Here is a 19013-nt window from a genome sequence, read left to right as displayed (position 1 = left end):
TCTGTAGACAAGGTGGGTGGTGAACCTCGGTAGCTGTTACGCCTGAGGCGGTGATGGAGCTTGACGTGCATAGTAAGCCACGATAATGCGGGAGGGACTGTAGTGTTGGTTTGTTGGCTGAGTGCAGGTTGTTGCTGGCGGGACTTGCGTCTGATGTTGACGTGACTCTGCCGATCAACTGTACTGTACATGTTCCGCCTTTACTTTTTGTCGCATCGCAGTACCTGGAATGCGACTCTTATTGTGCAGTCTGTTCAGCTCTTCCTCCAGACTGAACCGGCGCATGGAGGGGGAGCTGGACAGATTCCAACAGCACTCGTTACGATTCCAGTCGAGCGCGTTGTGTTCCTGAGCTCCGCCCATGATGGTTCTCATCTGGTGGCAGGTGGGCATGATCACGGCATCGTTGATGGATGAGCAGGTGGGAAGAATACTCAAGCCCAACGGGGCGCTGAAGAAGTCGGTAGGCCTGATGCAATGTAGTCAGAGCCCATCGTTGCGACCAGCTGACAGGCAGACCGAATGTCCACCGAGACGTTACAACATCACACAGCAGCGTTTGTAGCAAAGTGATGGGCGAAACGGCACTGTTCAAAGAAGAGTCGTCTGCACGAGTACAAAGAATTGCTTTGCATCGCAAAGATCATTCCTCTACGCCAAGGAGTTTGCGCAAAGCTATAAAAGCATTCCATCTTGACGGATCTTGGCCAACGCTAACCGCACCTATCTCTTTCTCCTGCTTCTTGACTCATCACCGTGCCGTTTTTGGATTCAGAATGAGGCTCGACGTCCTTTTCATTGCTCTTGCTCTCACCGCGAGCAGCGCTCTCGCCGCTCCCACTCCCACGCCTGGGCTCGGCGACGGTCTCAAACGATTGGCCAGCAAGGTTAGCGGAAAATCCTCCGAGAGCAGCTTCAAAGATGCTCCACTGTACGCGCCTGAATACGTCCCTCATCCACGCTATCCAGAGTACGGCAACCATGCACAGACGCCCAAAGATTTCAAGGGCAGAGGCAAGAACAAGCTGTCTGACACTTCGAGCAGTGGCTCTTCTGACTACGCTACTGCGTCCAGGGAGATGGAATCTGCTAGGTGGACAAGCAGCCCCAGTCGTTCTCCATCGGCGGAGCGAGGACATGACCAGCAGCCTGTGAACTACCCTCCGCCGCCGCAGATGCATGGCAGCGGAGGATACCATTACTACCCTCCCGGTGGTGTTGCTCCTGGACAGCACTACGGTGGCTACCCTCAAGCTCCCACTCCACAGCCATACGTTCCTATGCAGTACTCTCGCTCGGCTCACGGCACTGGCACCTTTGACGATCCCTACAACCCCGTTCCTGTTCGTCAGCCAACTTATGCCAACACCGGTCTTCCTGGTAAGTCATGATTGCATGCTTTGCGTCTATGTTGGCTTGCTCCGCTCCGCTCAAACACTGACCACGCTCACCCCTCTGGCTTTCTCTTAATGCTACCCTGTACCCAGTACGAGAGGAGGACCACTACACTTACCACCATGAATACCATTGGTAAGAGTCCATATGGGCTCTGCGTTCTCTTGGACTTCTGCCAAGCTCCAAGTGTATCGCTACCGTCGTTGCTTTTCGCTAGTGTCTCCTTGTTCGTATCATGCGTGTGTTCTGCTATGCATGCCACCCTTTCACGACGCTCGTAGTCATGCCTTTCATACTCAAACATGCCGCACAATTCTCGTTGTCAAAATGCAGGTATATTTCTTTCCTCCCACTCACAAACTTGTCTTGTCAATGAACGCGCTGCAGAACCTGTAACTGTGGGTGAGATGCAGTCGAACATGAATGTCTGGTGTATTCAGGCTTTAGGAGTAATACGGTCGGAAGCATACCTCACATGATCCGTGTCGATGCCGAGTGGGTTTGAAAATGTATCCATGTCAGCTGCTTGAGCGTCGATAGGCGTGGCTGAGAAACTCAGCAAGTGCTCCAGTACCAACGCTCTCGGCTTGGTAGAGTGGATACGCCTGCACGTGTATGGCAACGGGATTAGGTCGCATCCGGATTTGGGGAGCGCGCTGCTGTATCTCCGATTGCCAGCGTGTCTGGTCATGATCTCGTGTGCGCAGTTTCGCTTCATAGACGCGAGCTTGCGATCCGTTGTAACCCTACTTCATAGGTGGGCTAGCGTAGTCAGGGCAGAAAAGCAACCATCACGCATATGTCTTGGCCCCACCGACTGTGCTTGAATGTTGATAACAGTTGTTACGGTGTACGCGACTTTCAGACGGCGATTGCGCCACAATGGGCTCCAGGCTGACGTTCTGGCGCATGTGACACCGGCGTAAAGTGGATCAAGACGTACACGACGTGTTCCTGCAGCAAGCAGGGTGTGTCAAACATGGTTGACCATGCGATGCTCGCAGTTGGATGAGAAGCATCTCATTACAGCTCGCCGTTGCTCGGTGTGCAACGTAAACCGTGTCTGGTGTGATGCAATTCCAGCGCACTCAACTGCAGGGCAACCTGCTCGAGGCCTGCTCGATATTGTCTAGGCCAGCGTCTATCCAGGAGGAAAAGTATATATAGCTCGGTCAATGCGTCCGCCCTCACCGAGTTGCTCTCATCGAACAACTCGACAAGAGCACTGGTTCAAGATGCGCATCCTGCTCGCGCTCGTTGCGGCCGTGTTTGCAACTGCGTCTATGGGCGCACCTATGGATTGGGTCGAGGCTGGCAAAGCGGCCGAGTCGCTCGAAAACGACTTTTCTCGAGTCCGCATCAGTCAGACCTCGCGTCCTGGACTGGGCTCGGTTGCTGGATTCGACACGGCACGTGCTGCACCACCCGTTCTCAAGCGACCTCCGCAACTGGGCCAAGCATCGGGTACTTGGCAGTACGACGCAGCTGAAACGTCCAAGTACAGCGAGCTGCCGCCTATGCCCGATGCACCTCGAGCCAAGACGGGAGGTCCTATGCGCGGCTCTGCGAGTGGCGTCAGGCCATCAGCTCCGTATTTCTCGCCTCCGAAGCGGCTTGAGCAATCCGGCCGCGTTGCTACCGGTGAGCAGCGAGCCAGGAACGCCCTGCTACGACATCCTGCGATGAGGCAGAAGGATTGGGATGAGCTGCTTCGCGAAACGCAATGATCGTTCCGCCACGCTCGCACCACACACGCTTGGCGATTCCCATGACGACAACGAGCGCATGTGATACTTTTCCGTTTCGGTGTTCGCAATGCTTGTTCCACTTTCCATGCACTTAGTACGAGCGCCACTTGCAGAACACAGCAGAGTCAACACTCGACATTCGACATGCACGGTTCGTGATTGATTCGCTCTTGGCGTGTGCGTGTGCGTGTGCGTGTGCGTGTGCGCGTGGCCCACTCGACGCCGGTGCGCATGTCGCGTTAGCTGCCGATCTCATCTTTCATTCGCATCGTCTCCATCCTGCATCTGGGTGATTCTTTGACGACCTCGACCTCGATTGTGCCCTGTCTCTCACCATGCAATCGGCTTTCACGGCTATACGCCTGCACTGTCTCCTGGATCAGCGCCATGTAGCGCGTTTGGCCGACAAGCATTCTTGTATTTTTGCTCTAGTTCCTGCCTAGTTCACCACGCACATGTCAACTGACTTCATCTGAGAGCTGGCTGTGCTGTGCTGAGAGATGAACGTACCCAAGTGTGTGCGTGTGTTGGGCTGGAGAACAGAGTGTCGGAGAGAAATGAAGCTGTCCGTATCGCGTTCTCATCCCCGTGGCTAAGGTTCGCGCGGGAGGTCGCACGTTGTTTATTACTGAAGCATGGCCGATGCAAGAGGCGGTCGGTGGCGGCGTGTCGCATGGCGGTACGAAGCGTAGATTGCGTCGGTACCACACAACGTATGCGTAGTGACAGCCGGTCGATCGTATGCCGGTGGCGCACGCGCCAGGCTCGGAGACGCGCATCTTGTTTCGGCACACTCGTCGTTGGCAGCCACAGCAAGCCGGGATGAAGCAGCCAGCTCGATGTCGCATAAGCACACATCCCAGTGCAAGTCACGCATATAAAGCCTGTACGGATACCAGGCCAAGCCGTAACGAGACATGGATGTTGTGGATCGCTCGGCCTGTGTTGTTCGTACAAGTCGTCTGGCCTCATCAAGCGCTGTGTGCAGATCAGCCTGGTTCTCGAGTCACGCCGGTCGGTGTTGCTGTCGGTCTCGAGCTGTCGGATCTCGCATTTCGAAGAGAGAGGCGATACGCTAGTTTGCAGAATGCGACGTGCCACAGTTGCGATGGTTGCGCTCTTGCACGTTGGTGCGAGCGCGATGACGAGCCGACCACCGAGCCAAGTGACCGACGTGATCGCTGAGCAGACGCGCCAAGTGTTCCCGCCATGGGAGCGAGGCTCGGGCTGGCTTGGATTTCGCATGTGGGAGCACGAGTCGCACGAGCAACCGCGGCTGCCGGACACGTACCACGATGAATGGCACCTGGTCAACTCGCCGATCCGCGGCGTGGTAACGCAGTCCAGCGCAAGACACAGGCTCGGCATCACGCTCAAAGACGCCGATGCACTCTTCCAAAGTCGAATCCTCGAGCGCCATCGCACCGATCCGCTCGACCACCCCCAAACGCAAGCGCAAATGCAGACGCAACCTCGACAGTTCGCTGCACACGCCCAAACAAACAGTCTCAGTGTAGACCATGTCGATCCGAGCGCAGACCACCATCCTCCGCCGACAACCCACCCAGCGCACGCATCAAGCTCCACGGTGCGCTCACATCACACATCCATGTGGTCGTCCTTGTTCAAACCGCTCTTCCGTCCGCGCAAGACCAACACCCCGAATCCTCCCCAGTCTCATCGGCCCTAACCCCCCACCCCCAAAGCATCCTCATCCAACGTGCCATTGCTCGCTCCTGTCTAAAAGCCAATCAACGTATGCGCTCTCATCGCCAAACCCGACACATACGCTTAGCCGCCACCGGGTGAGAGGAAACCAAGATTGAGATTGACCAATCTGTTTTTGTTTTGGGTGAGAGTGATAACGGCAACAGGTAATGGATGAGCTGGAGAGTGTTTGAAAACAAGAGCTACCAGAAAGAATACATGTGAATGGTTTGGATGACCAGATGGAAGCAGGGCGCCGTTCGCATACCCCGCGTGCGCTCGGATCGAGAGAGAACGATAACCAACAGCGAAGAAAGAAGACCAAGAAAAACGCAACAAGAGAATGCAGAGTCTCTGTAAACTGCTTAGGCGTCCTTGGTCTTGATGGTACCGCGGATAAGACCGGTACGACGAGCGGCGATCAGACCGACCTTCTGACCGGCGGGGGCGAAGCGCGAACGCGTCGAGGGCTTGCCGATGTGCTGGTGGTTACCACCACCGTGAGGGTGGTCAACCGGGTTCATAGCCACACCACGAGTGCGCGGCCACGAGTTCCTCTTGACCTTGAACTTGTGGTGAGCGCGACCTGCCTTGAGCAAAGGCTTGTCGATACGTCCACCACCGGCAACAATACCGATCGTAGCACGCGACGTCGACGGAACCGTCTTCTTGGCACCAGACGGCAGACGAATACGCGACGTCTTGCCGTTCGGGTCGTGACCGATGATGGTGGCGTAGTTACCCGACGTACGCGCAAGCGAGCCACGGTCACCGGACTTCTCTTCGACGTTGCACACAATCGTACCTTCCGGCAGCGAAGAGAGCGGGAGCACGTTGGCAACGTTGAGCGCCGCCTTCTTACCGCAGTACACGAACTGGCCGGTGGAGAGACCCTCGGTAGCGACAAAAGTCTCGACACGGGTGCGGTACTTGTAGGGGTCGCGGAAGGCCACCTTGGCAAGCGGAGCACCACTGTTGAGTGACCAAAGAGCGAATGCAAGCAAGAAACAGTCAGTATCGCAATGTTTGGCCACGAGATGGGGTTTGGCTGCAAAAAAAAGCGTCGAGCACAGCAATCACGAATGACAAAGCAGCATGCAATCCGCCCAAGAGCGTAATTGTGTTGGATCCGACGTGTGAGGATAAGATTGATCGAGAGTATGCCTCCCTGGCGGAACCGAATCCGAATCGTCAAAACGGCAGAAGAGTAGGTGAAAGGCTGTGGTGCTGAGCCGCGCTAGGTAAGTGGGCGATGTTAGGCGATATGCTGGCAAGAGAAAGCTGCAGGTCTCGGGGTGTAGTGCTTAGTATGGGTCAAAACGTGATGCGGTGGGCTTGGCTGGTAGCAAATCAACTCGGTGGCTTCCTGATGGATCGGCAAGATGTGCACAAGAGGTTGTGATTCACGACCATTGTGGCGAATCTCGACACGTTCTATGTTCAGTCGATCCAGACCGCATTCAAGTCCTAGTCCGTCCTCTTTCCATTCTGCGCCGTGTCGGGGTGCTATCGCCAAACACTGCTTGAACACGCTACAATGCTTTGGTGTGTGCATATCCTAGTCATGACGCTGCTAACGCTGCTTTTCCTTTCCTGCGTCGGTCTATATTGCTGCTGTGATCATTTCTCGGTCGCTGGTGTTGTTATATGGCTGTGTCGAATAGTGGGACTCTCGGTTGCTGATGTTATGCTGGCTCAAGTGCCAATCAAGATGTGCTTTGCCTGGGGCGTGTTGCTGACACTGGTATGTGATGGTACTGCTGCTGCTGTTATCGACGCTTGTTTGTTGCAGAGATACTTACCGACCGGCGTCGTGGATGATCTCCTTGACAACACCTCGGATGTAACCGTTGCGCTCGGCGTAGTCGTAGACACGGAGCTTGGCGGGAGCCTTGTTGTGCTTGGTGTGAGCGGTGAAGATACCGCCGCTCTTACGCTGAGCTCGAATGACACGACCCATGGTTGCTGATCAAATTGGTGAAGAAGGGGAGGTGACTTGATGGTGAGCAGAAGGGGAGTATCTGATCACGGCCAAGCAGCCAACAGACGTACACACACTGGCTCGAATTCTTGCTCGAATTCTTGCTCGAATTCTTGCTGTCTCGATGTTCTTAGGCGTCCCTGAGACTGGCCGCTCTCACTGACGAATTCTGGCTGGCTGCGCTGGCTGCGCTGGCTGCGCTGCGTTGGCTGCTAGGCTAGATTTGTCTGTTGCTGGCATCTTGACTTTGCGCATTCCGCTTTCCCTGTCGTAACGATGCTCCGCCTTGCTGGCTTGCGTCTCTTTTGGCTGCGTCAAAATTGCAGCGCAGCACACGGCGATGCAACTTGAAATTCGCGCATTCGAAATTACAACACTCGTGCTCTCACGGCTTGTAAGGATTTTGCTTCGGTCTGGCTTCAGCACGTGATATATTGCAAGCTCGGCCGGGCCCAAGTATGGAAACTTTCTCTCAGGCTCAGTGTTTTGCCGGTCTTACATGTTTCGCCTCGAAAAAACCGTCCTCCACTTCGGGCTTGGTGCTTGGTGCTTGATTCGTGATTCGTGGTTTCACGTTTGGCTGGATCCGTGTGATCCGTGATTCGGATTGAATGATTGCGCCTGATCGAGAGTGACGAGTAGTTCAGTGATTCACGGTTGACAGTCACGAGTCACGCGTCAACTCACGACTCCTGACTCAGCACCCGTGACTCTCTCTGCTGCGCTGTCGATGTGCGACTGTCGTTATGACCATCATCAGCGAGCTGTCTCGCTCATGTGATCCCTTCACACATTGCACAGGCGATCGTGATTCTGACACTGGTCAGCCGCACCGCGCATCTCGACAGCACAGCTCTCACGGGTGAGCACGCGCAAGTGTAGTGAAGAGCATCTTGGGCTCTTGCTCGTTGCGCTACTCTGACGAATCGTAAGTGTCCTCTCTCACTTGTACGCGTGCTGAACGATACGGCGATCCACTCGAGCTTGCACTTACGCATGTATGCACACGTTGCGCCTCATCTCGCCGAAGTGATGACCAAAATTTCACATTCACAAGCTCAACAGTCCAAGGGAATGCTTCCCGGTGACGAGTCAATTCTTCTTCTGCAATTCTGATCTGGTCGCATGGGATGCGAAAACGCGCACGAGTGCGCTCGAGTGGTAGCGCTACGTTGTCCGAGGTGATTCGCAGAATGGCTGACCCTGTTTGCGCTCTTACTATCTACCAGCTCGTCGGTCGCGTCTAGTACGAATTCCAGCCAATTCCAACCTTGTCAATCATATACTGCACCAGCTCTATACACTCTGTGTGTTGTCTTGGCATCTGCGCATCGTCTCTGCGTGTGTGGCTCGGCTTGGACGTTGCATCGTATCGCATCGTCTGACGTCGCACGCGCTCGATTCTCTACAACGCGAGCGCTGCATCTGTTGAGGCTGCTGTGACAAGGCTGCTGTGACAGCGCGCACTGGTTCTGAGGTTGGCCGATGCACGAACCATCAAGCACGTCGACGAGCGCATCAGCAAGTGGAGGCCGCAGCGAGTTGCGAAGGATGTCGTCATTTCAGCCTGCTTCAGCAGTCGCACGCGAGATGGACTCGTCTACGGGCGTGGATGGCTCGACGTCGAGCGGTGCAAGCGGTGCAAGCGGTGCAAGCGGTGCGACGGTGGTGCAGCCTCGACCGCGACCGCTGATCCGCGGAGCTGCGCGGACGGGCAACACGATTCTGGTGAACAACTGTCAACGCGGGAATCCGGTTCTGCAACACATGCGCAACATTGGATGGGAGTATGCGGACATTGTGCCGGATTACCAGGTGGGGCTGTCGGCGTGCGTGCTGTTTCTGTCGATCCGGTATCATCGGCTGCATCCAGAATACGTGCATACGCGCGTGCAAAAGCTGGCGCACATGTATACGCTGCGGATCCTGCTGGTGCTGTGCGATGTGACGGACCACCAAGCGGCGATCAAGGAACTCACCAAAACGTGTGTGATCAACAAGCTCACACTGATGCTTGCGTGGTCAGCCGAAGAAGCGGCGCGCTACCTCGAGACGTATAAGAGCTTCGAGCTGAAACCGCCGGATGCCATCAAGGAGCGCGTCGGTGACGACTACCTGAGCCAAGTCACCAACGTCCTGACACAGGTACGCGGCATCAACCGCACCGACGTCATCACGCTCTTGTCCACGTTCGGCTCGCTGAAAAACGTCGTCAACGCAAACGTACACCAACTCGCAATGTGCCCCGGCTTCGCACTCCGCAAAGCATCCCGCCTCAACCACGTCTTCACTCTCCCCTTCACTCCCGCCCGTTCGCACACGCTTTCATCCTCCATACCCCCACCCCCCTCTTCTCCCACACACCCCTCCACCCGCCCAATTCCACACACACACAATCTCCCTCCCCACGATGATGGCCATGACCACGATCAACTCCTCTTGGCCATCCAGTTATCCCTATCCCACCATTCGCCTCCTCACGACCTGTAGTTCACCACCGACCCACCTCCCACCTCCCACTGCACACTGCACACTGCACACTGCACACTAGCACCATACCCTGCTTGGAAAACTCGATTTCAATCTTGCATCGAGCACTCAGACGGCTAGCGTGAATCCACAAATGCCAAGAGAAACAGACCGTGTCTTTTGAATCCGACATCGAGCCAGAGACAGACACGAACGAAAAGCGCAGAAAAGCAGTGACGGGTGTAAAAAGAAGCAAATACGAATGAAAGTGTCAAGTGTGGCTCGGCCCAACGCAAGTCGAACCGCGTGCCGTGCTTCAGCGTAGTGATAGCCGGTAGCGCTACGCGAAAAACACAAAAGGCAGGGGTGCGAAGAGGGGGCGCGCGCACGGCTGGGTGAACAAAGCACAAAGCCAATGTAACGAGATTCCGTTTCCGGTGCTACAAGACTTGGATCGAAGACTTGATCGTGCGTCCGAGGCGCAAGGATTACAGCCAAGAAAGTAAAAAAAAAAAGACCAAGACGCGAGCTTATGTTTACTTGCAGGCGGCAAGGTTCTTGTAAGTGCCCATGTCGTAGGTGTTTGCTTTTCCGAGGAACCAACCGTTGAGCATCTGATACAGGTAGTCGAGGTTGTTCTGAGCAAAGCAGTTGCCCTGCCATCTAGCAGCAGTGGCCTTCTCGACAGTCAAGCCGGGTTGCCAGCCGTTGTACATGCCCATGGCCTGGAGGAGGTTGCCACCGTACGAGTCCAAGGTGTCTTTAAAGTACTTTGCGCCCGTGTTGACGTTAAACCAAGGATCCTTGCAGTTTCCACCGGGAGCCCCGCCGCACTTGTCCGGGGTGATCTGCATGAGACCTTGCTCACCGTTACCGCCAGTGACATTGGGGTTGCAGGTGGACTCTTGCATGGCAAACGACATGAGGACAGTGGCGGGGATGCCGTGCGCCTTCTCGGCGGCCTGGAACGCCCAAAGCAGAGGTTTGCAGGGGGCAAACACAGCCGAGTCGGCAGCTTGTTGGCCAGAAAGGATCTTGATCTGGTCCAGACCCAGCTTCGGAGGGTTCCAGCCGCCCGAAGTGAGACCGCAGTTAAGGAAGTTCTGCGATCCGTTGGGCTGCTGGTCGTTGGCGCCACTTGAACCACAGTTGTTTGTGCTCAAGCCAAAGAGACCCGAGCCCGAGGCTGCCGACGACGACGATGATGACGACGACGAGCTCGACTTGGAGTCGCTCTTGCCAGAAGAAGACGACTGTGAGCTGGCGTTGGAGTGGCTGCTAGCGCTTGAGCTGGACTTGGAGTCAGAGTTGGACTGGCTAGAGGCGCCAGCGTCGGCGTGAGCCTGGGTGTGGTTCTGCGAATTGACCTTGGACTGTTGAGCGTTTGACTTGGCATCGCCGACAGGCTTTGAAGCGGCACTGGAAGCAGCCTGGCTGGTCTTGGCCTTGCATGTGCGCTTGGAACGCTTTGCGTGGCGCTTGACAACCATGCGAGGCTTGGCAGAGGGGCTGCGACGTTTGTTGAGCATGGCTTCACGTCGTTGCATGGAGAGGGGGTGTTTTGACATGGCGGGGAGGTTGAGAGCCTCAACGCTGGGGTCAGCGGACGCGGTGGTAGCAACCAGGGCAAGGGTAGCGGCGACAAGAGAGAGGAGCTTCATTGTTGCAAGAGATTGACGTGCAAACGGTGTATGCTGTATGAGATGCGAATCTACCAGAGAAAATTGAATGCAGCAAGACTGTACGACGAGGTAGAAGCAGAGGAAACGGCAACTGGGAGGACAATCTGAGAAGAGAGGGGGAGTGAGTGAATGGAAAAAGGTGAAGCGACGATCAAGGCACAGGTACGAGATGGATGAATATGTACGAATTGCGAGAGACGAGTCGAGTGTGAGTGAAACCTTTGGATGGACCAGCCAAGAAAGGGTTTTGTTGTTTGAATGAGGGGAAGGGAGAAGACAGGGAGGTATGAATGGGGATGAGGTGGATGGAGGAAGAAGGAAAGGGTAGCAAAGGGAAGCGGACCTCGATCAAAGCGCAGAGGGCCACAGTGTGAGTCGTGAGTTGGCTCACCGGCTGTCAAGCCAAGCGCCGAGGCACGAGTCTGGCGAGGGAGACAAGAGACACGAGAGCAGCGCAGTCAGTTGGCCTCGCGCTCGCATTCGCACTCGCTCCGCTCACTTAGCAGGAGCGTGCCAAAGTGGTGAGTGACACACAGTCACGATTCAATTCACGATTCACGATTCGAAAATAATACCGCCGACGTGGGAAGGCGTTTGGTTCTGTCTCAGTGTCGCTTCAGTTGCTCGCGTCTGTGATATTCACGACGCTGCTTTGCTCTCGGCGCTCTGTCAGCCGCCTCGCTCATTCGTGATGGTGCCATCATGAATGGTGACGCTCAAGGTGAGCAGCAAACCGATGCGCCTACATACATTCACCACCATTCACCATTGCGGCACGTATCAGCAGCCAAGAACCCCGCGTCTTTCAAGCGGAATGCAGGCGGTCAAGCGACAGAAAAAGGTGACAGCGACGCGCCAAATCCAGTGTGTGTGTGTGTGTGTGTGTGTGTGTCTGCCTCGGCTGACACCCACGACTGACAAATCGTAAGTCGTGAAATGCCAAAAACGGGCAGACGCGCCAAGCCAGGCTGGAATGCAGAGCAGCCAGCGCGAGTTCTGGTTCACTTTCTGCTCTCTCTCCTTGCTCACGCCTCTCTTGTGTCCGTCGCTGGAGGGTCGCCGCCGTATTCAAGCGCGTTTCTTATACGGTTACAATCGTGAATCACATTCGTGATTTGTGAAGCACAATCTGTGAATGTACTGTATAATCACAGTCACAGTCCATCTGGCCGTCGCCAGCGCTTGGGCGGCGTAATCGATCGGCTCTTGCCCGTCGTCGCCAAGAAAAGTGAGAGGTCTCCTGTTGTACATGTCCGCCTCAGGAATCAGGCGTGCTGCGCTTGGCAGGCATCCCTTTTCGCAACCGACCGCTGCCGCCGCCATCTTGCAGAGCCACGTAAAGACGTTGGCGTTGGTTTGGACAGCCAGCTTGCACAAGCGCATACACACAGACACGGCACATGGTTGGCTGACAAGCCAAGCGTGATGGAAGCAGAGACAAGCATGCATCGATCTAACTAGAGCAGCTCAACCCCTGCATCCCCTATGTCGATGCGAGTCGTAGGTGTGATGATAGAAAGTCGAGGTTGGGCGCGTATGTCCACCAGGCCAAAGAATTCGTCGGTCATGAGTTGGCAGATGCGCTGTCAATTTTCCATCTCCGCTCTTCCGCCTCCTCACCGCTGGCTGACTTCTCGGCTCAATTCGTGAATATGCCGATTCAATCACAATCGTCAATCACCGATTCTGTTGGCCATCTCGATCCCAAATCAGTTCACAACCATCGGCGTATGCGCCAGCCAGAAACAAACAAGTGGATCAATCATGAATACGTATCTCGTCAATATCACCAACCTCACTCTGCCAATCCTCCTGCGCCTCCTCAACCATCTCTCCTGCGTTGGCCCTGTTTCAACCTCTCTCAAATGCAATCAGATGGATGCAGGATCCTTGGCTTCTCATAAACACCACCTCTGTTCCACACGTGCGGCGACCCATTTCAAATACGAGCAATCTTGGTCGTCGTTCGTTATCATATCTTTCATTGTTTGGCGGCTGCCACTGAGCCTACATTTACGAAAAGGAAAGGCGAGACGCATGCGCAAGGCGGCGACCCATCTTGCCATTACGAACCCCTTGACAAGCCGTACCTTTCCAAGAGATAGGAGACAGAAATGCGTAGGCGACGGTCGCCCTTGCCTTTGTGTACCTTCTCTCCTGACGACAACCATGCCAATCATCACTCGTCATGCCTGCCTTGACTCGTCGTGCGAACTAGTGTTGCGAGATAAAAGTTTTGCATGAGCTACAATCACAGCAACGTCGCGTCCGCTAGCCCACAATCTTGAGATTCGCACACAGCAGCACCGCCGCTCTTTGCGCAAAGACGCGACCAGCGGTTTAGAAGCACTTGCGGTGCACGATCGAAGGTCCGCTCTCGTCGTACTCCTGCTTCGAGATCCACATCTGCTGGAACGTCGACAGCGAAGCAAGAATCGATCCACCGATCCAGACCGAGTACTTTCGCTCGGGAGGAGCAACAATCTTGACCTTCATCGAGCTAGGGGCAAGCGCGGTGATCTCCTTTTGCATACGGTCCGAGATACCGGCGTACATGGTCGTACCACCAGACATGACAATGTTACCGTACAGGTCCTTTCGGATGTCCAAGTCACACTTCATGATCGAGTTGTACGTCGTCTCGTGAATACCCGCAGCTTCCAGGCCAAGGAAGGCAGGCTGGAACAGCACCTCGGGCGTTCGGAATCGCTCATTGCCAATCGTGATCACCTGTCCGTCAGGAAGCTCGTACGACTTCTCGAGCGCCGACGACTGCGTAGCAGTAAGCATCTCCTGCTCAAAGTCGAGCGCGACGTAGCAGAGCTTCTCCTTGATGTCACGAACAATTTCGCGCTCGGCAGTGGTGGTGAAGGGGTAGCCTCGCTCCGTCAAGATGCGCGCAAGGTACTCGGTCAAGTCACGACCCGCCAAGTCGAGACGCAGAATCGAGTGCGGCAGCGAGTAACCTTCGTAGATGGGCACAGTGTGCGTAACACCGTCACCCGAGTCGAGCACAATACCCGTAGTACGACCCGAAGCGTACAGCGAAAGCACCGCCTGGATAGCGACGTAGAAGGCCGGGGCGTTGAACGTCTCAAAGAGGATCTGCGTCATCTTTTCACGGTTAGCCTTGGGGTTCAGCGGGGCCTCGGTGAGCAGCACCGGGTGCTCCTCAGGGGCAACACGCAGCTCGTTGTAGAAGGTGTGGTGCCAGATCTTCTCCATGTCGTCCCAGTTGGTGACAATACCGTGCTCGATGGGGTACTTGAGCGTCAAAATACCACGCTTGGACTGGGCCTCGTCACCGACGTACGAGTCCTTCTGGCCCATGCCAACCATGACGCCCTGGTGACGCGGACGACCGACGACCGAAGGGAAGACGGCTCGGGGAGCGTCATCACCGGCGAAACCGGCTGCGAGCAAGCAAACAGCAGAAAGGGGGACGCAAGCACAAAAACGTCAGCAAACTGTAACCAAGCCAGAGCGCTTTTGCAGCAGAAAAGTAATGCATCGCTTTGCTTCCTGTGAAGATTTCAGGACCGCCAAACGAGAGAAACTTACCTTTGCACATTCCCGAACCATTGTCAATAACGAGCTGTTGAGCCAAAACCAAGCCAAAAATGGATCATAGAGGGTATCATGAGGGTTCAGACGATGTAACAGAGTCAGCTTTGGCCCTTGAGGTCAGTCTTGCTGCGAGCGCTTCCTTGCTCCTCGGCGCCACGACTCGTGGCCCACTGCGCATGCAAACCAGTGCAAAATCGAGCTACTTACAGCAGCGACTTCGTCTATTGTGTTTAAGGACCGAAAATGCCGAGAGAGCCAGAGCAAAAGCAAAAGAGAAGGAAAGAGTCAACATCTGTGCTTCAATCGTAGCCAGTCCGCTCGAAAAAGCCATCCCTTCTAGCTGCTGTCGTTGCAGTGACAGTGATTTTATTGTCGAATCAACGTTTACAAACGCGTTGGAATGCGAATGCTACGTTGCCGAGGCCGCTTCCTCATTGCGCTGATGTACGAGACACTGTCTCTGCCAACGGAGACGGCAAGCAGCGAAGTGGCGATCGTTGCGCAAACGTGAGCTGTGCGAGTCGAACTGACTAAGCCTCGGCGATGACTAGCAAAGCAGGTGGTGCAGAACGGCGACGGTGGCACAACGCCATTAGTATAGACAACGTCGTGTGCAGCTATTTTGGCTGTTGTGGCGGATGCAAGCGCGTACCTGCTGGTGAGAGCAAGTGGGCCCAAGTGGAGCGGTGCAAGACAACCAATAACATGCGATGAATGGATGGAATGGCGAGCATTGACAAGATACTCACCCTCCATGATGACTGTGAACTAGGTTTTGGTGACGGTGGTGATGATGGTGGAGAGGAAGAGAGAAAAGAAAAAAGAAACAGAGACGTTCGAGAACGAAGGAGTGGTGGGGGGGAGGCAACGAGATCGAAGCAAAGATTGGCTGTCGGCAAAGCGGACAGGAGTAACTTGCTGATAGGAGGCGACGACAGCCAAAAGGGGGGAGACAAGCGCAGAAGGGCAAGGAGCGAATCCAAGGTAGTCGGCCAGTCAGCCAGTCAGCCAGCGAGAGGGGCTCAGGCCAAGCGAATCGAATCAAGAAGACTCTGCGACGGACGATGCGGTGCTGTGCGGTGCTGTGCGTCGTGGGCGTGGCGTGGCAAGGCATGGCATGGCATGGCGCTAACTCTGTCCAGCAAAACGGGCGGTGCTTTGGTCTTGGTTGGCCCAGGCGGCGGCCAAGGCAAAACGTCAAGGCAATGGCAAAGCGACAGTTGAATTCGAGTTGGTTTCAGGCTGTGCGTTCGGTGCGTGTGCGTGTGTGCATGTGCGTGTGCGTGTGCGTGACCTGTTCTTGCGTCAACTATTTGTTCCCTTTGCTCTTGTCACTTGTTGCAATGAACCGTCTACTGTGCATTCACGCTGCAGTTCCAGCTTTGTACAGCCTACTTTACACAGTCACGAGTCCTTGATTCGATCGTCTGATTCAACGTCGACAATCACGTATCCGGTTTGGCCGCTTTGGAGACAGATAAGTTAGGCGCACGCACAGGCTGAGGATGGCCGAGCATACTGCGTCAGCATCCGCGTCAGGCTGTCAAGATCGCAAACGAATATCGATCCGCCCAGGCACATTCTCGCTCTCCCTGATTGAATACAAACTACGCGCCGATTCTTCGCATTCTAGCCGACCCTGGCACTCAAGACTTGAAATTCAAGATTTGAATAGTTGAAGGACACAAAGGGGATGTTGAAGTAAAGGAGGAATTTCATTTTCAGTCTAGTCAACTCCATGATACATTTCAATACTTTGCACATGTTGGCCCCTCGCTGCGATTTGAAATCTGATCGATTTGAGCTCAGACCACCTCGTATTCTCAGGAATACAAATGCTGCGTGCAAATATTATACTTACATCCTAAATTCTATCAGTAATCACGAGTGAATGTGACTTTGGAGAGTGACAAAGGTGGCGGGGAAGAACTTGCGTTTGTCCTGCTTTAAATATTAAATTAGTGGTGGTCGTTATTTGTGATTGATTGCCTGGCCGTGGGCGAGCAGCGGCTGTGTTCTCTTTCTTCTAAAACGTGGCCTGTGCGCCGACCCTTCTGCCCGACACTTGCGACTTGCCTCGCCCAGTTCGATCGTAGACAGTCACGAGTGGGTAGCAAGTCCCCCGGAGAAGGTAGGATGGTATAATTCTCTCCTCTGTTGAGCCGATGACGACAAACGAGCAAGCAAATGGAGAAAGCAAAGCAAAGCAAAAGCAGCCTGACATGCAGATCCAGAGTCCGACCATGTCATATACTCACGACTGGTTTTGATCAGCACCGCTTCCAATGTCTTGAACCCTTGGTCTCCTCTTAGATCCTGCCTTGCTGACTTGCGCGCGTCTCTTGCCTGGGCAACAAATCCCGCCCATTCGTGATTGCCCAGACATGCAATACATCATCGATCTGTTGGCTGAGCGTGTGGCCGGTCTTGTCTGCAGATGTCTCGTCAAGAACAGGTCATGTATTTGCGCTGCATTGGGCTGGCTCCCGCATGAGTTGACAGCAAGGATGAGTTTTGCCGATCACCGCGGCCCGTCGTTTCTGATTTACAAGATGCGAGCCCCATCGAATCTAACATTGCTTTTTTCGCGCCGTACGCCGCGTGCTGTGCGGTCTAGCGGCGAGGTTGAGGATGTCCTCGTTTGCTATCATTCGCCAACGTCGATCGTGGCGATGCAGCAATGCAGCGTCCAGTGCGGACTTGAGCTCTTGTACGAGCGTGAACATGATCTAATGCGTTCTCAACGCTCCGGTTTGGACAACAACAAAGAGGCCTGGAAAAGTTGATTGACAAAGCTTGTTCCCGTTCGTGGTAACCGTTTCCTACTTGTGAGCGTCAGAGTTCCACTTGATCAAGTCGTCCATCGTGACGCCCTTGCCGCCAAAGATGTCCAATGCACTTCCAAACGTCAGATCCACCTTGCCGCCGCTCAACTTATCGACGAGTTCCAGGTCACCCAAGTGTCTCGCACCGCCCGCATACGTCGTGGGGATGGTGACCCATTCGCCCAACTTCTGCACCAACTCCTGATCGATCCCCTGGCACAACCCCTCGACATCGGCCGCATGGATCAAAAACTCGCTGCAATGCTCGGCTAAGAGGTCCAAACTTTGCTTGTTCACCTCCATATCCGTCATATCCTGCCATCGGTTCATGGCCACAATCCACCGATCGGCTTTCTTGCGACAGCTGACATCCACCACCAGCCTCTCTTTCCCCACTTGTCCACTCAACGCTTCCAATCGCGACAGGCTGAACTTGCAGTCTGGGAATAGGTACGATGTGACGATCACCTTCTCCGCTCCCCGTCTCAGCCACTCTGCAGCATTGTCCGCGTTAATCCCTCCTCCAACGTGCAATCCGTTTGGCCAGGCAGCTACGGCAGCACTGGCTGCTTGGTCATTTCTCGGACCGAGCTTAATCACGTGACCCCCTGTGAGGTTGTGTTGCTTGTACAGCGAGGCAAAGTGCGCTGCGCTGTGGGTGGCGACAAAGTTGGTCTTGAGTGTGGCAGAGTCGGTTTCGTCGGTTAGTGTACCACCGACAATCTGCTTGACTACACCTTCGTGCAGGTCGATGCATGGTCGAAAGACGCTCTTTCTCTTGTTGGGCTGCAGCGCATCGACGGACAGAGACCCACTGAAGAAGTGAGCCAGCCAGTCCTGTTTTCCTCCATACCCTTCTTTGCTGAGCGCAGCTTGGAATGCAGCTCGTTTCGAACACCTCTCGATCCACTCGGTTGTCCTGGCTCCGACCGAAATGCCCAAGTTTCTGCTCCACTCTTTGCTCATGGCGGCCAAGATATGCACAGTGATATCCACACTGTACAGCATCGCACAGTCCGCAGCTGTCAAGTCGTAGCCTTTCACCAACCTGCCATCGTTGCTCTCGAGCTGCTCCTCCACGTACACTAGATCAGCTTTCAAGCCCCTTGCAACGATCTTGTCCATTGCACCTGACGCGTCTGGGGTAGTCGCTCCAGCGCGCACCGCATACAGTAGCGGGATCGCATGGAGCATGATCGAAGCTTCTGAGAACTGGATCCACGCAGCGACGTCGATGCTATCCTGAGTCTTTTCGCCCAGTTTCGGTCCTAGCGCTACTCGTGTAGGATCGTAGTAGTGAAGCATAAGATGCTCGATGATCGCATTCGTCTCGATAATCGTGAGGTCTCCATCGGTGAGTACGGGTGATCGCCCGAGAGGATGAATCTGCTTCAGATCGTCTCCAGCCAACCGCGTGACAGGATCGCGCTTGTAGTGTTTCACAGTATATGGGATGCGAAGCTCTTCGAGCAGGAATAGGATCCGATTTGATCGACTGAGCTCCAGATGGTGCAGCACCAACCCCGAGGATGGGCAAGCATCGCTCATCTTGACAACGTCTTCGAGATATCGATGAAGTCCACGCGTATGCGTGGAGGATGACGAACGACATGTAAGAGCCACCTCGGTGAGAATCCAC

At 54.9% G+C, this 19013-nt stretch overlaps 8 protein-coding genes across 8 annotated transcripts; 4 read left to right on the top strand and 4 right to left on the bottom strand.

Annotated features, from left to right (window-relative positions):
• Window positions 1-776: 776 nt before the first annotated feature.
• UMAG_06223 (uncharacterized protein) lies at window positions 777-1534 on the top strand (the record flags this gene model as incomplete). The annotated part of the gene is made up of 2 exons (XM_011394277.1): window positions 777-1380; window positions 1488-1534. The coding sequence occupies 2 exons, from the start codon at window positions 777-779 to the stop codon at window positions 1532-1534; spliced, it is 651 nt and encodes a 216-aa protein (XP_011392579.1).
• A 1096-nt stretch (window positions 1535-2630) lies between these two features.
• UMAG_06222 (uncharacterized protein) lies at window positions 2631-3122 on the top strand (the record flags this gene model as incomplete). Its single annotated transcript, XM_011394276.1, has 1 exon — window positions 2631-3122. The coding sequence occupies one exon, from the start codon at window positions 2631-2633 to the stop codon at window positions 3120-3122; it is 492 nt and encodes a 163-aa protein (XP_011392578.1).
• A 1108-nt stretch (window positions 3123-4230) lies between these two features.
• UMAG_06221 (uncharacterized protein) lies at window positions 4231-4833 on the top strand (the record flags this gene model as incomplete). Its single annotated transcript, XM_011394275.1, has 1 exon — window positions 4231-4833. One exon carries the CDS (start codon window positions 4231-4233, stop codon window positions 4831-4833), a length of 603 nt encoding a protein of 200 aa, XP_011392577.1.
• A 382-nt stretch (window positions 4834-5215) lies between these two features.
• UMAG_11233 (60S ribosomal protein uL2) lies at window positions 5216-6810 on the bottom strand (the record flags this gene model as incomplete). Its single annotated transcript, XM_011394330.1, has 2 exons — window positions 5216-5822; window positions 6653-6810. The coding sequence occupies 2 exons, from the start codon at window positions 6808-6810 to the stop codon at window positions 5216-5218; spliced, it is 765 nt and encodes a 254-aa protein (XP_011392632.1).
• A 1506-nt stretch (window positions 6811-8316) lies between these two features.
• On the top strand, window positions 8317-9321 carry UMAG_06219 (DNA repair protein RAD10; the record flags this gene model as incomplete). Its single annotated transcript, XM_011394274.1, has 1 exon — window positions 8317-9321. One exon carries the CDS (start codon window positions 8317-8319, stop codon window positions 9319-9321), a length of 1005 nt encoding a protein of 334 aa, XP_011392576.1.
• Window positions 9322-9836: 515 nt separating this feature from the next.
• UMAG_06218 (uncharacterized protein) lies at window positions 9837-10961 on the bottom strand (the record flags this gene model as incomplete). Its single annotated transcript, XM_011394273.1, has 1 exon — window positions 9837-10961. One exon carries the CDS (start codon window positions 10959-10961, stop codon window positions 9837-9839), a length of 1125 nt encoding a protein of 374 aa, XP_011392575.1.
• A 2361-nt stretch (window positions 10962-13322) lies between these two features.
• UMAG_11232 (putative actin) lies at window positions 13323-15305 on the bottom strand (the record flags this gene model as incomplete). The annotated part of the gene is made up of 4 exons (XM_011394329.1): window positions 13323-14395; window positions 14544-14577; window positions 14757-14770; window positions 15299-15305. The coding sequence occupies 4 exons, from the start codon at window positions 15303-15305 to the stop codon at window positions 13323-13325; spliced, it is 1128 nt and encodes a 375-aa protein (XP_011392631.1).
• Window positions 15306-17371: 2066 nt separating this feature from the next.
• UMAG_11231 (putative glutathione S-transferase/histidinol dehydrogenase bifunctional related protein) lies at window positions 17372-18922 on the bottom strand (the record flags this gene model as incomplete). Its single annotated transcript, XM_011394328.1, has 1 exon — window positions 17372-18922. One exon carries the CDS (start codon window positions 18920-18922, stop codon window positions 17372-17374), a length of 1551 nt encoding a protein of 516 aa, XP_011392630.1.
• Between the last annotated feature and the right edge of the window lie 91 nt (window positions 18923-19013).

The sequence above is a fragment of the Mycosarcoma maydis genome, chromosome 22, assembly GCF_000328475.2.
Source record: "Mycosarcoma maydis chromosome 22, whole genome shotgun sequence".
NCBI classification, from domain to species: Eukaryota; Fungi; Basidiomycota; class Ustilaginomycetes; order Ustilaginales; genus Mycosarcoma; species Mycosarcoma maydis.
Note: the sequence above shows the minus strand (reverse complement) of the source record. Positions and strands in the feature narration are given on the sequence as shown.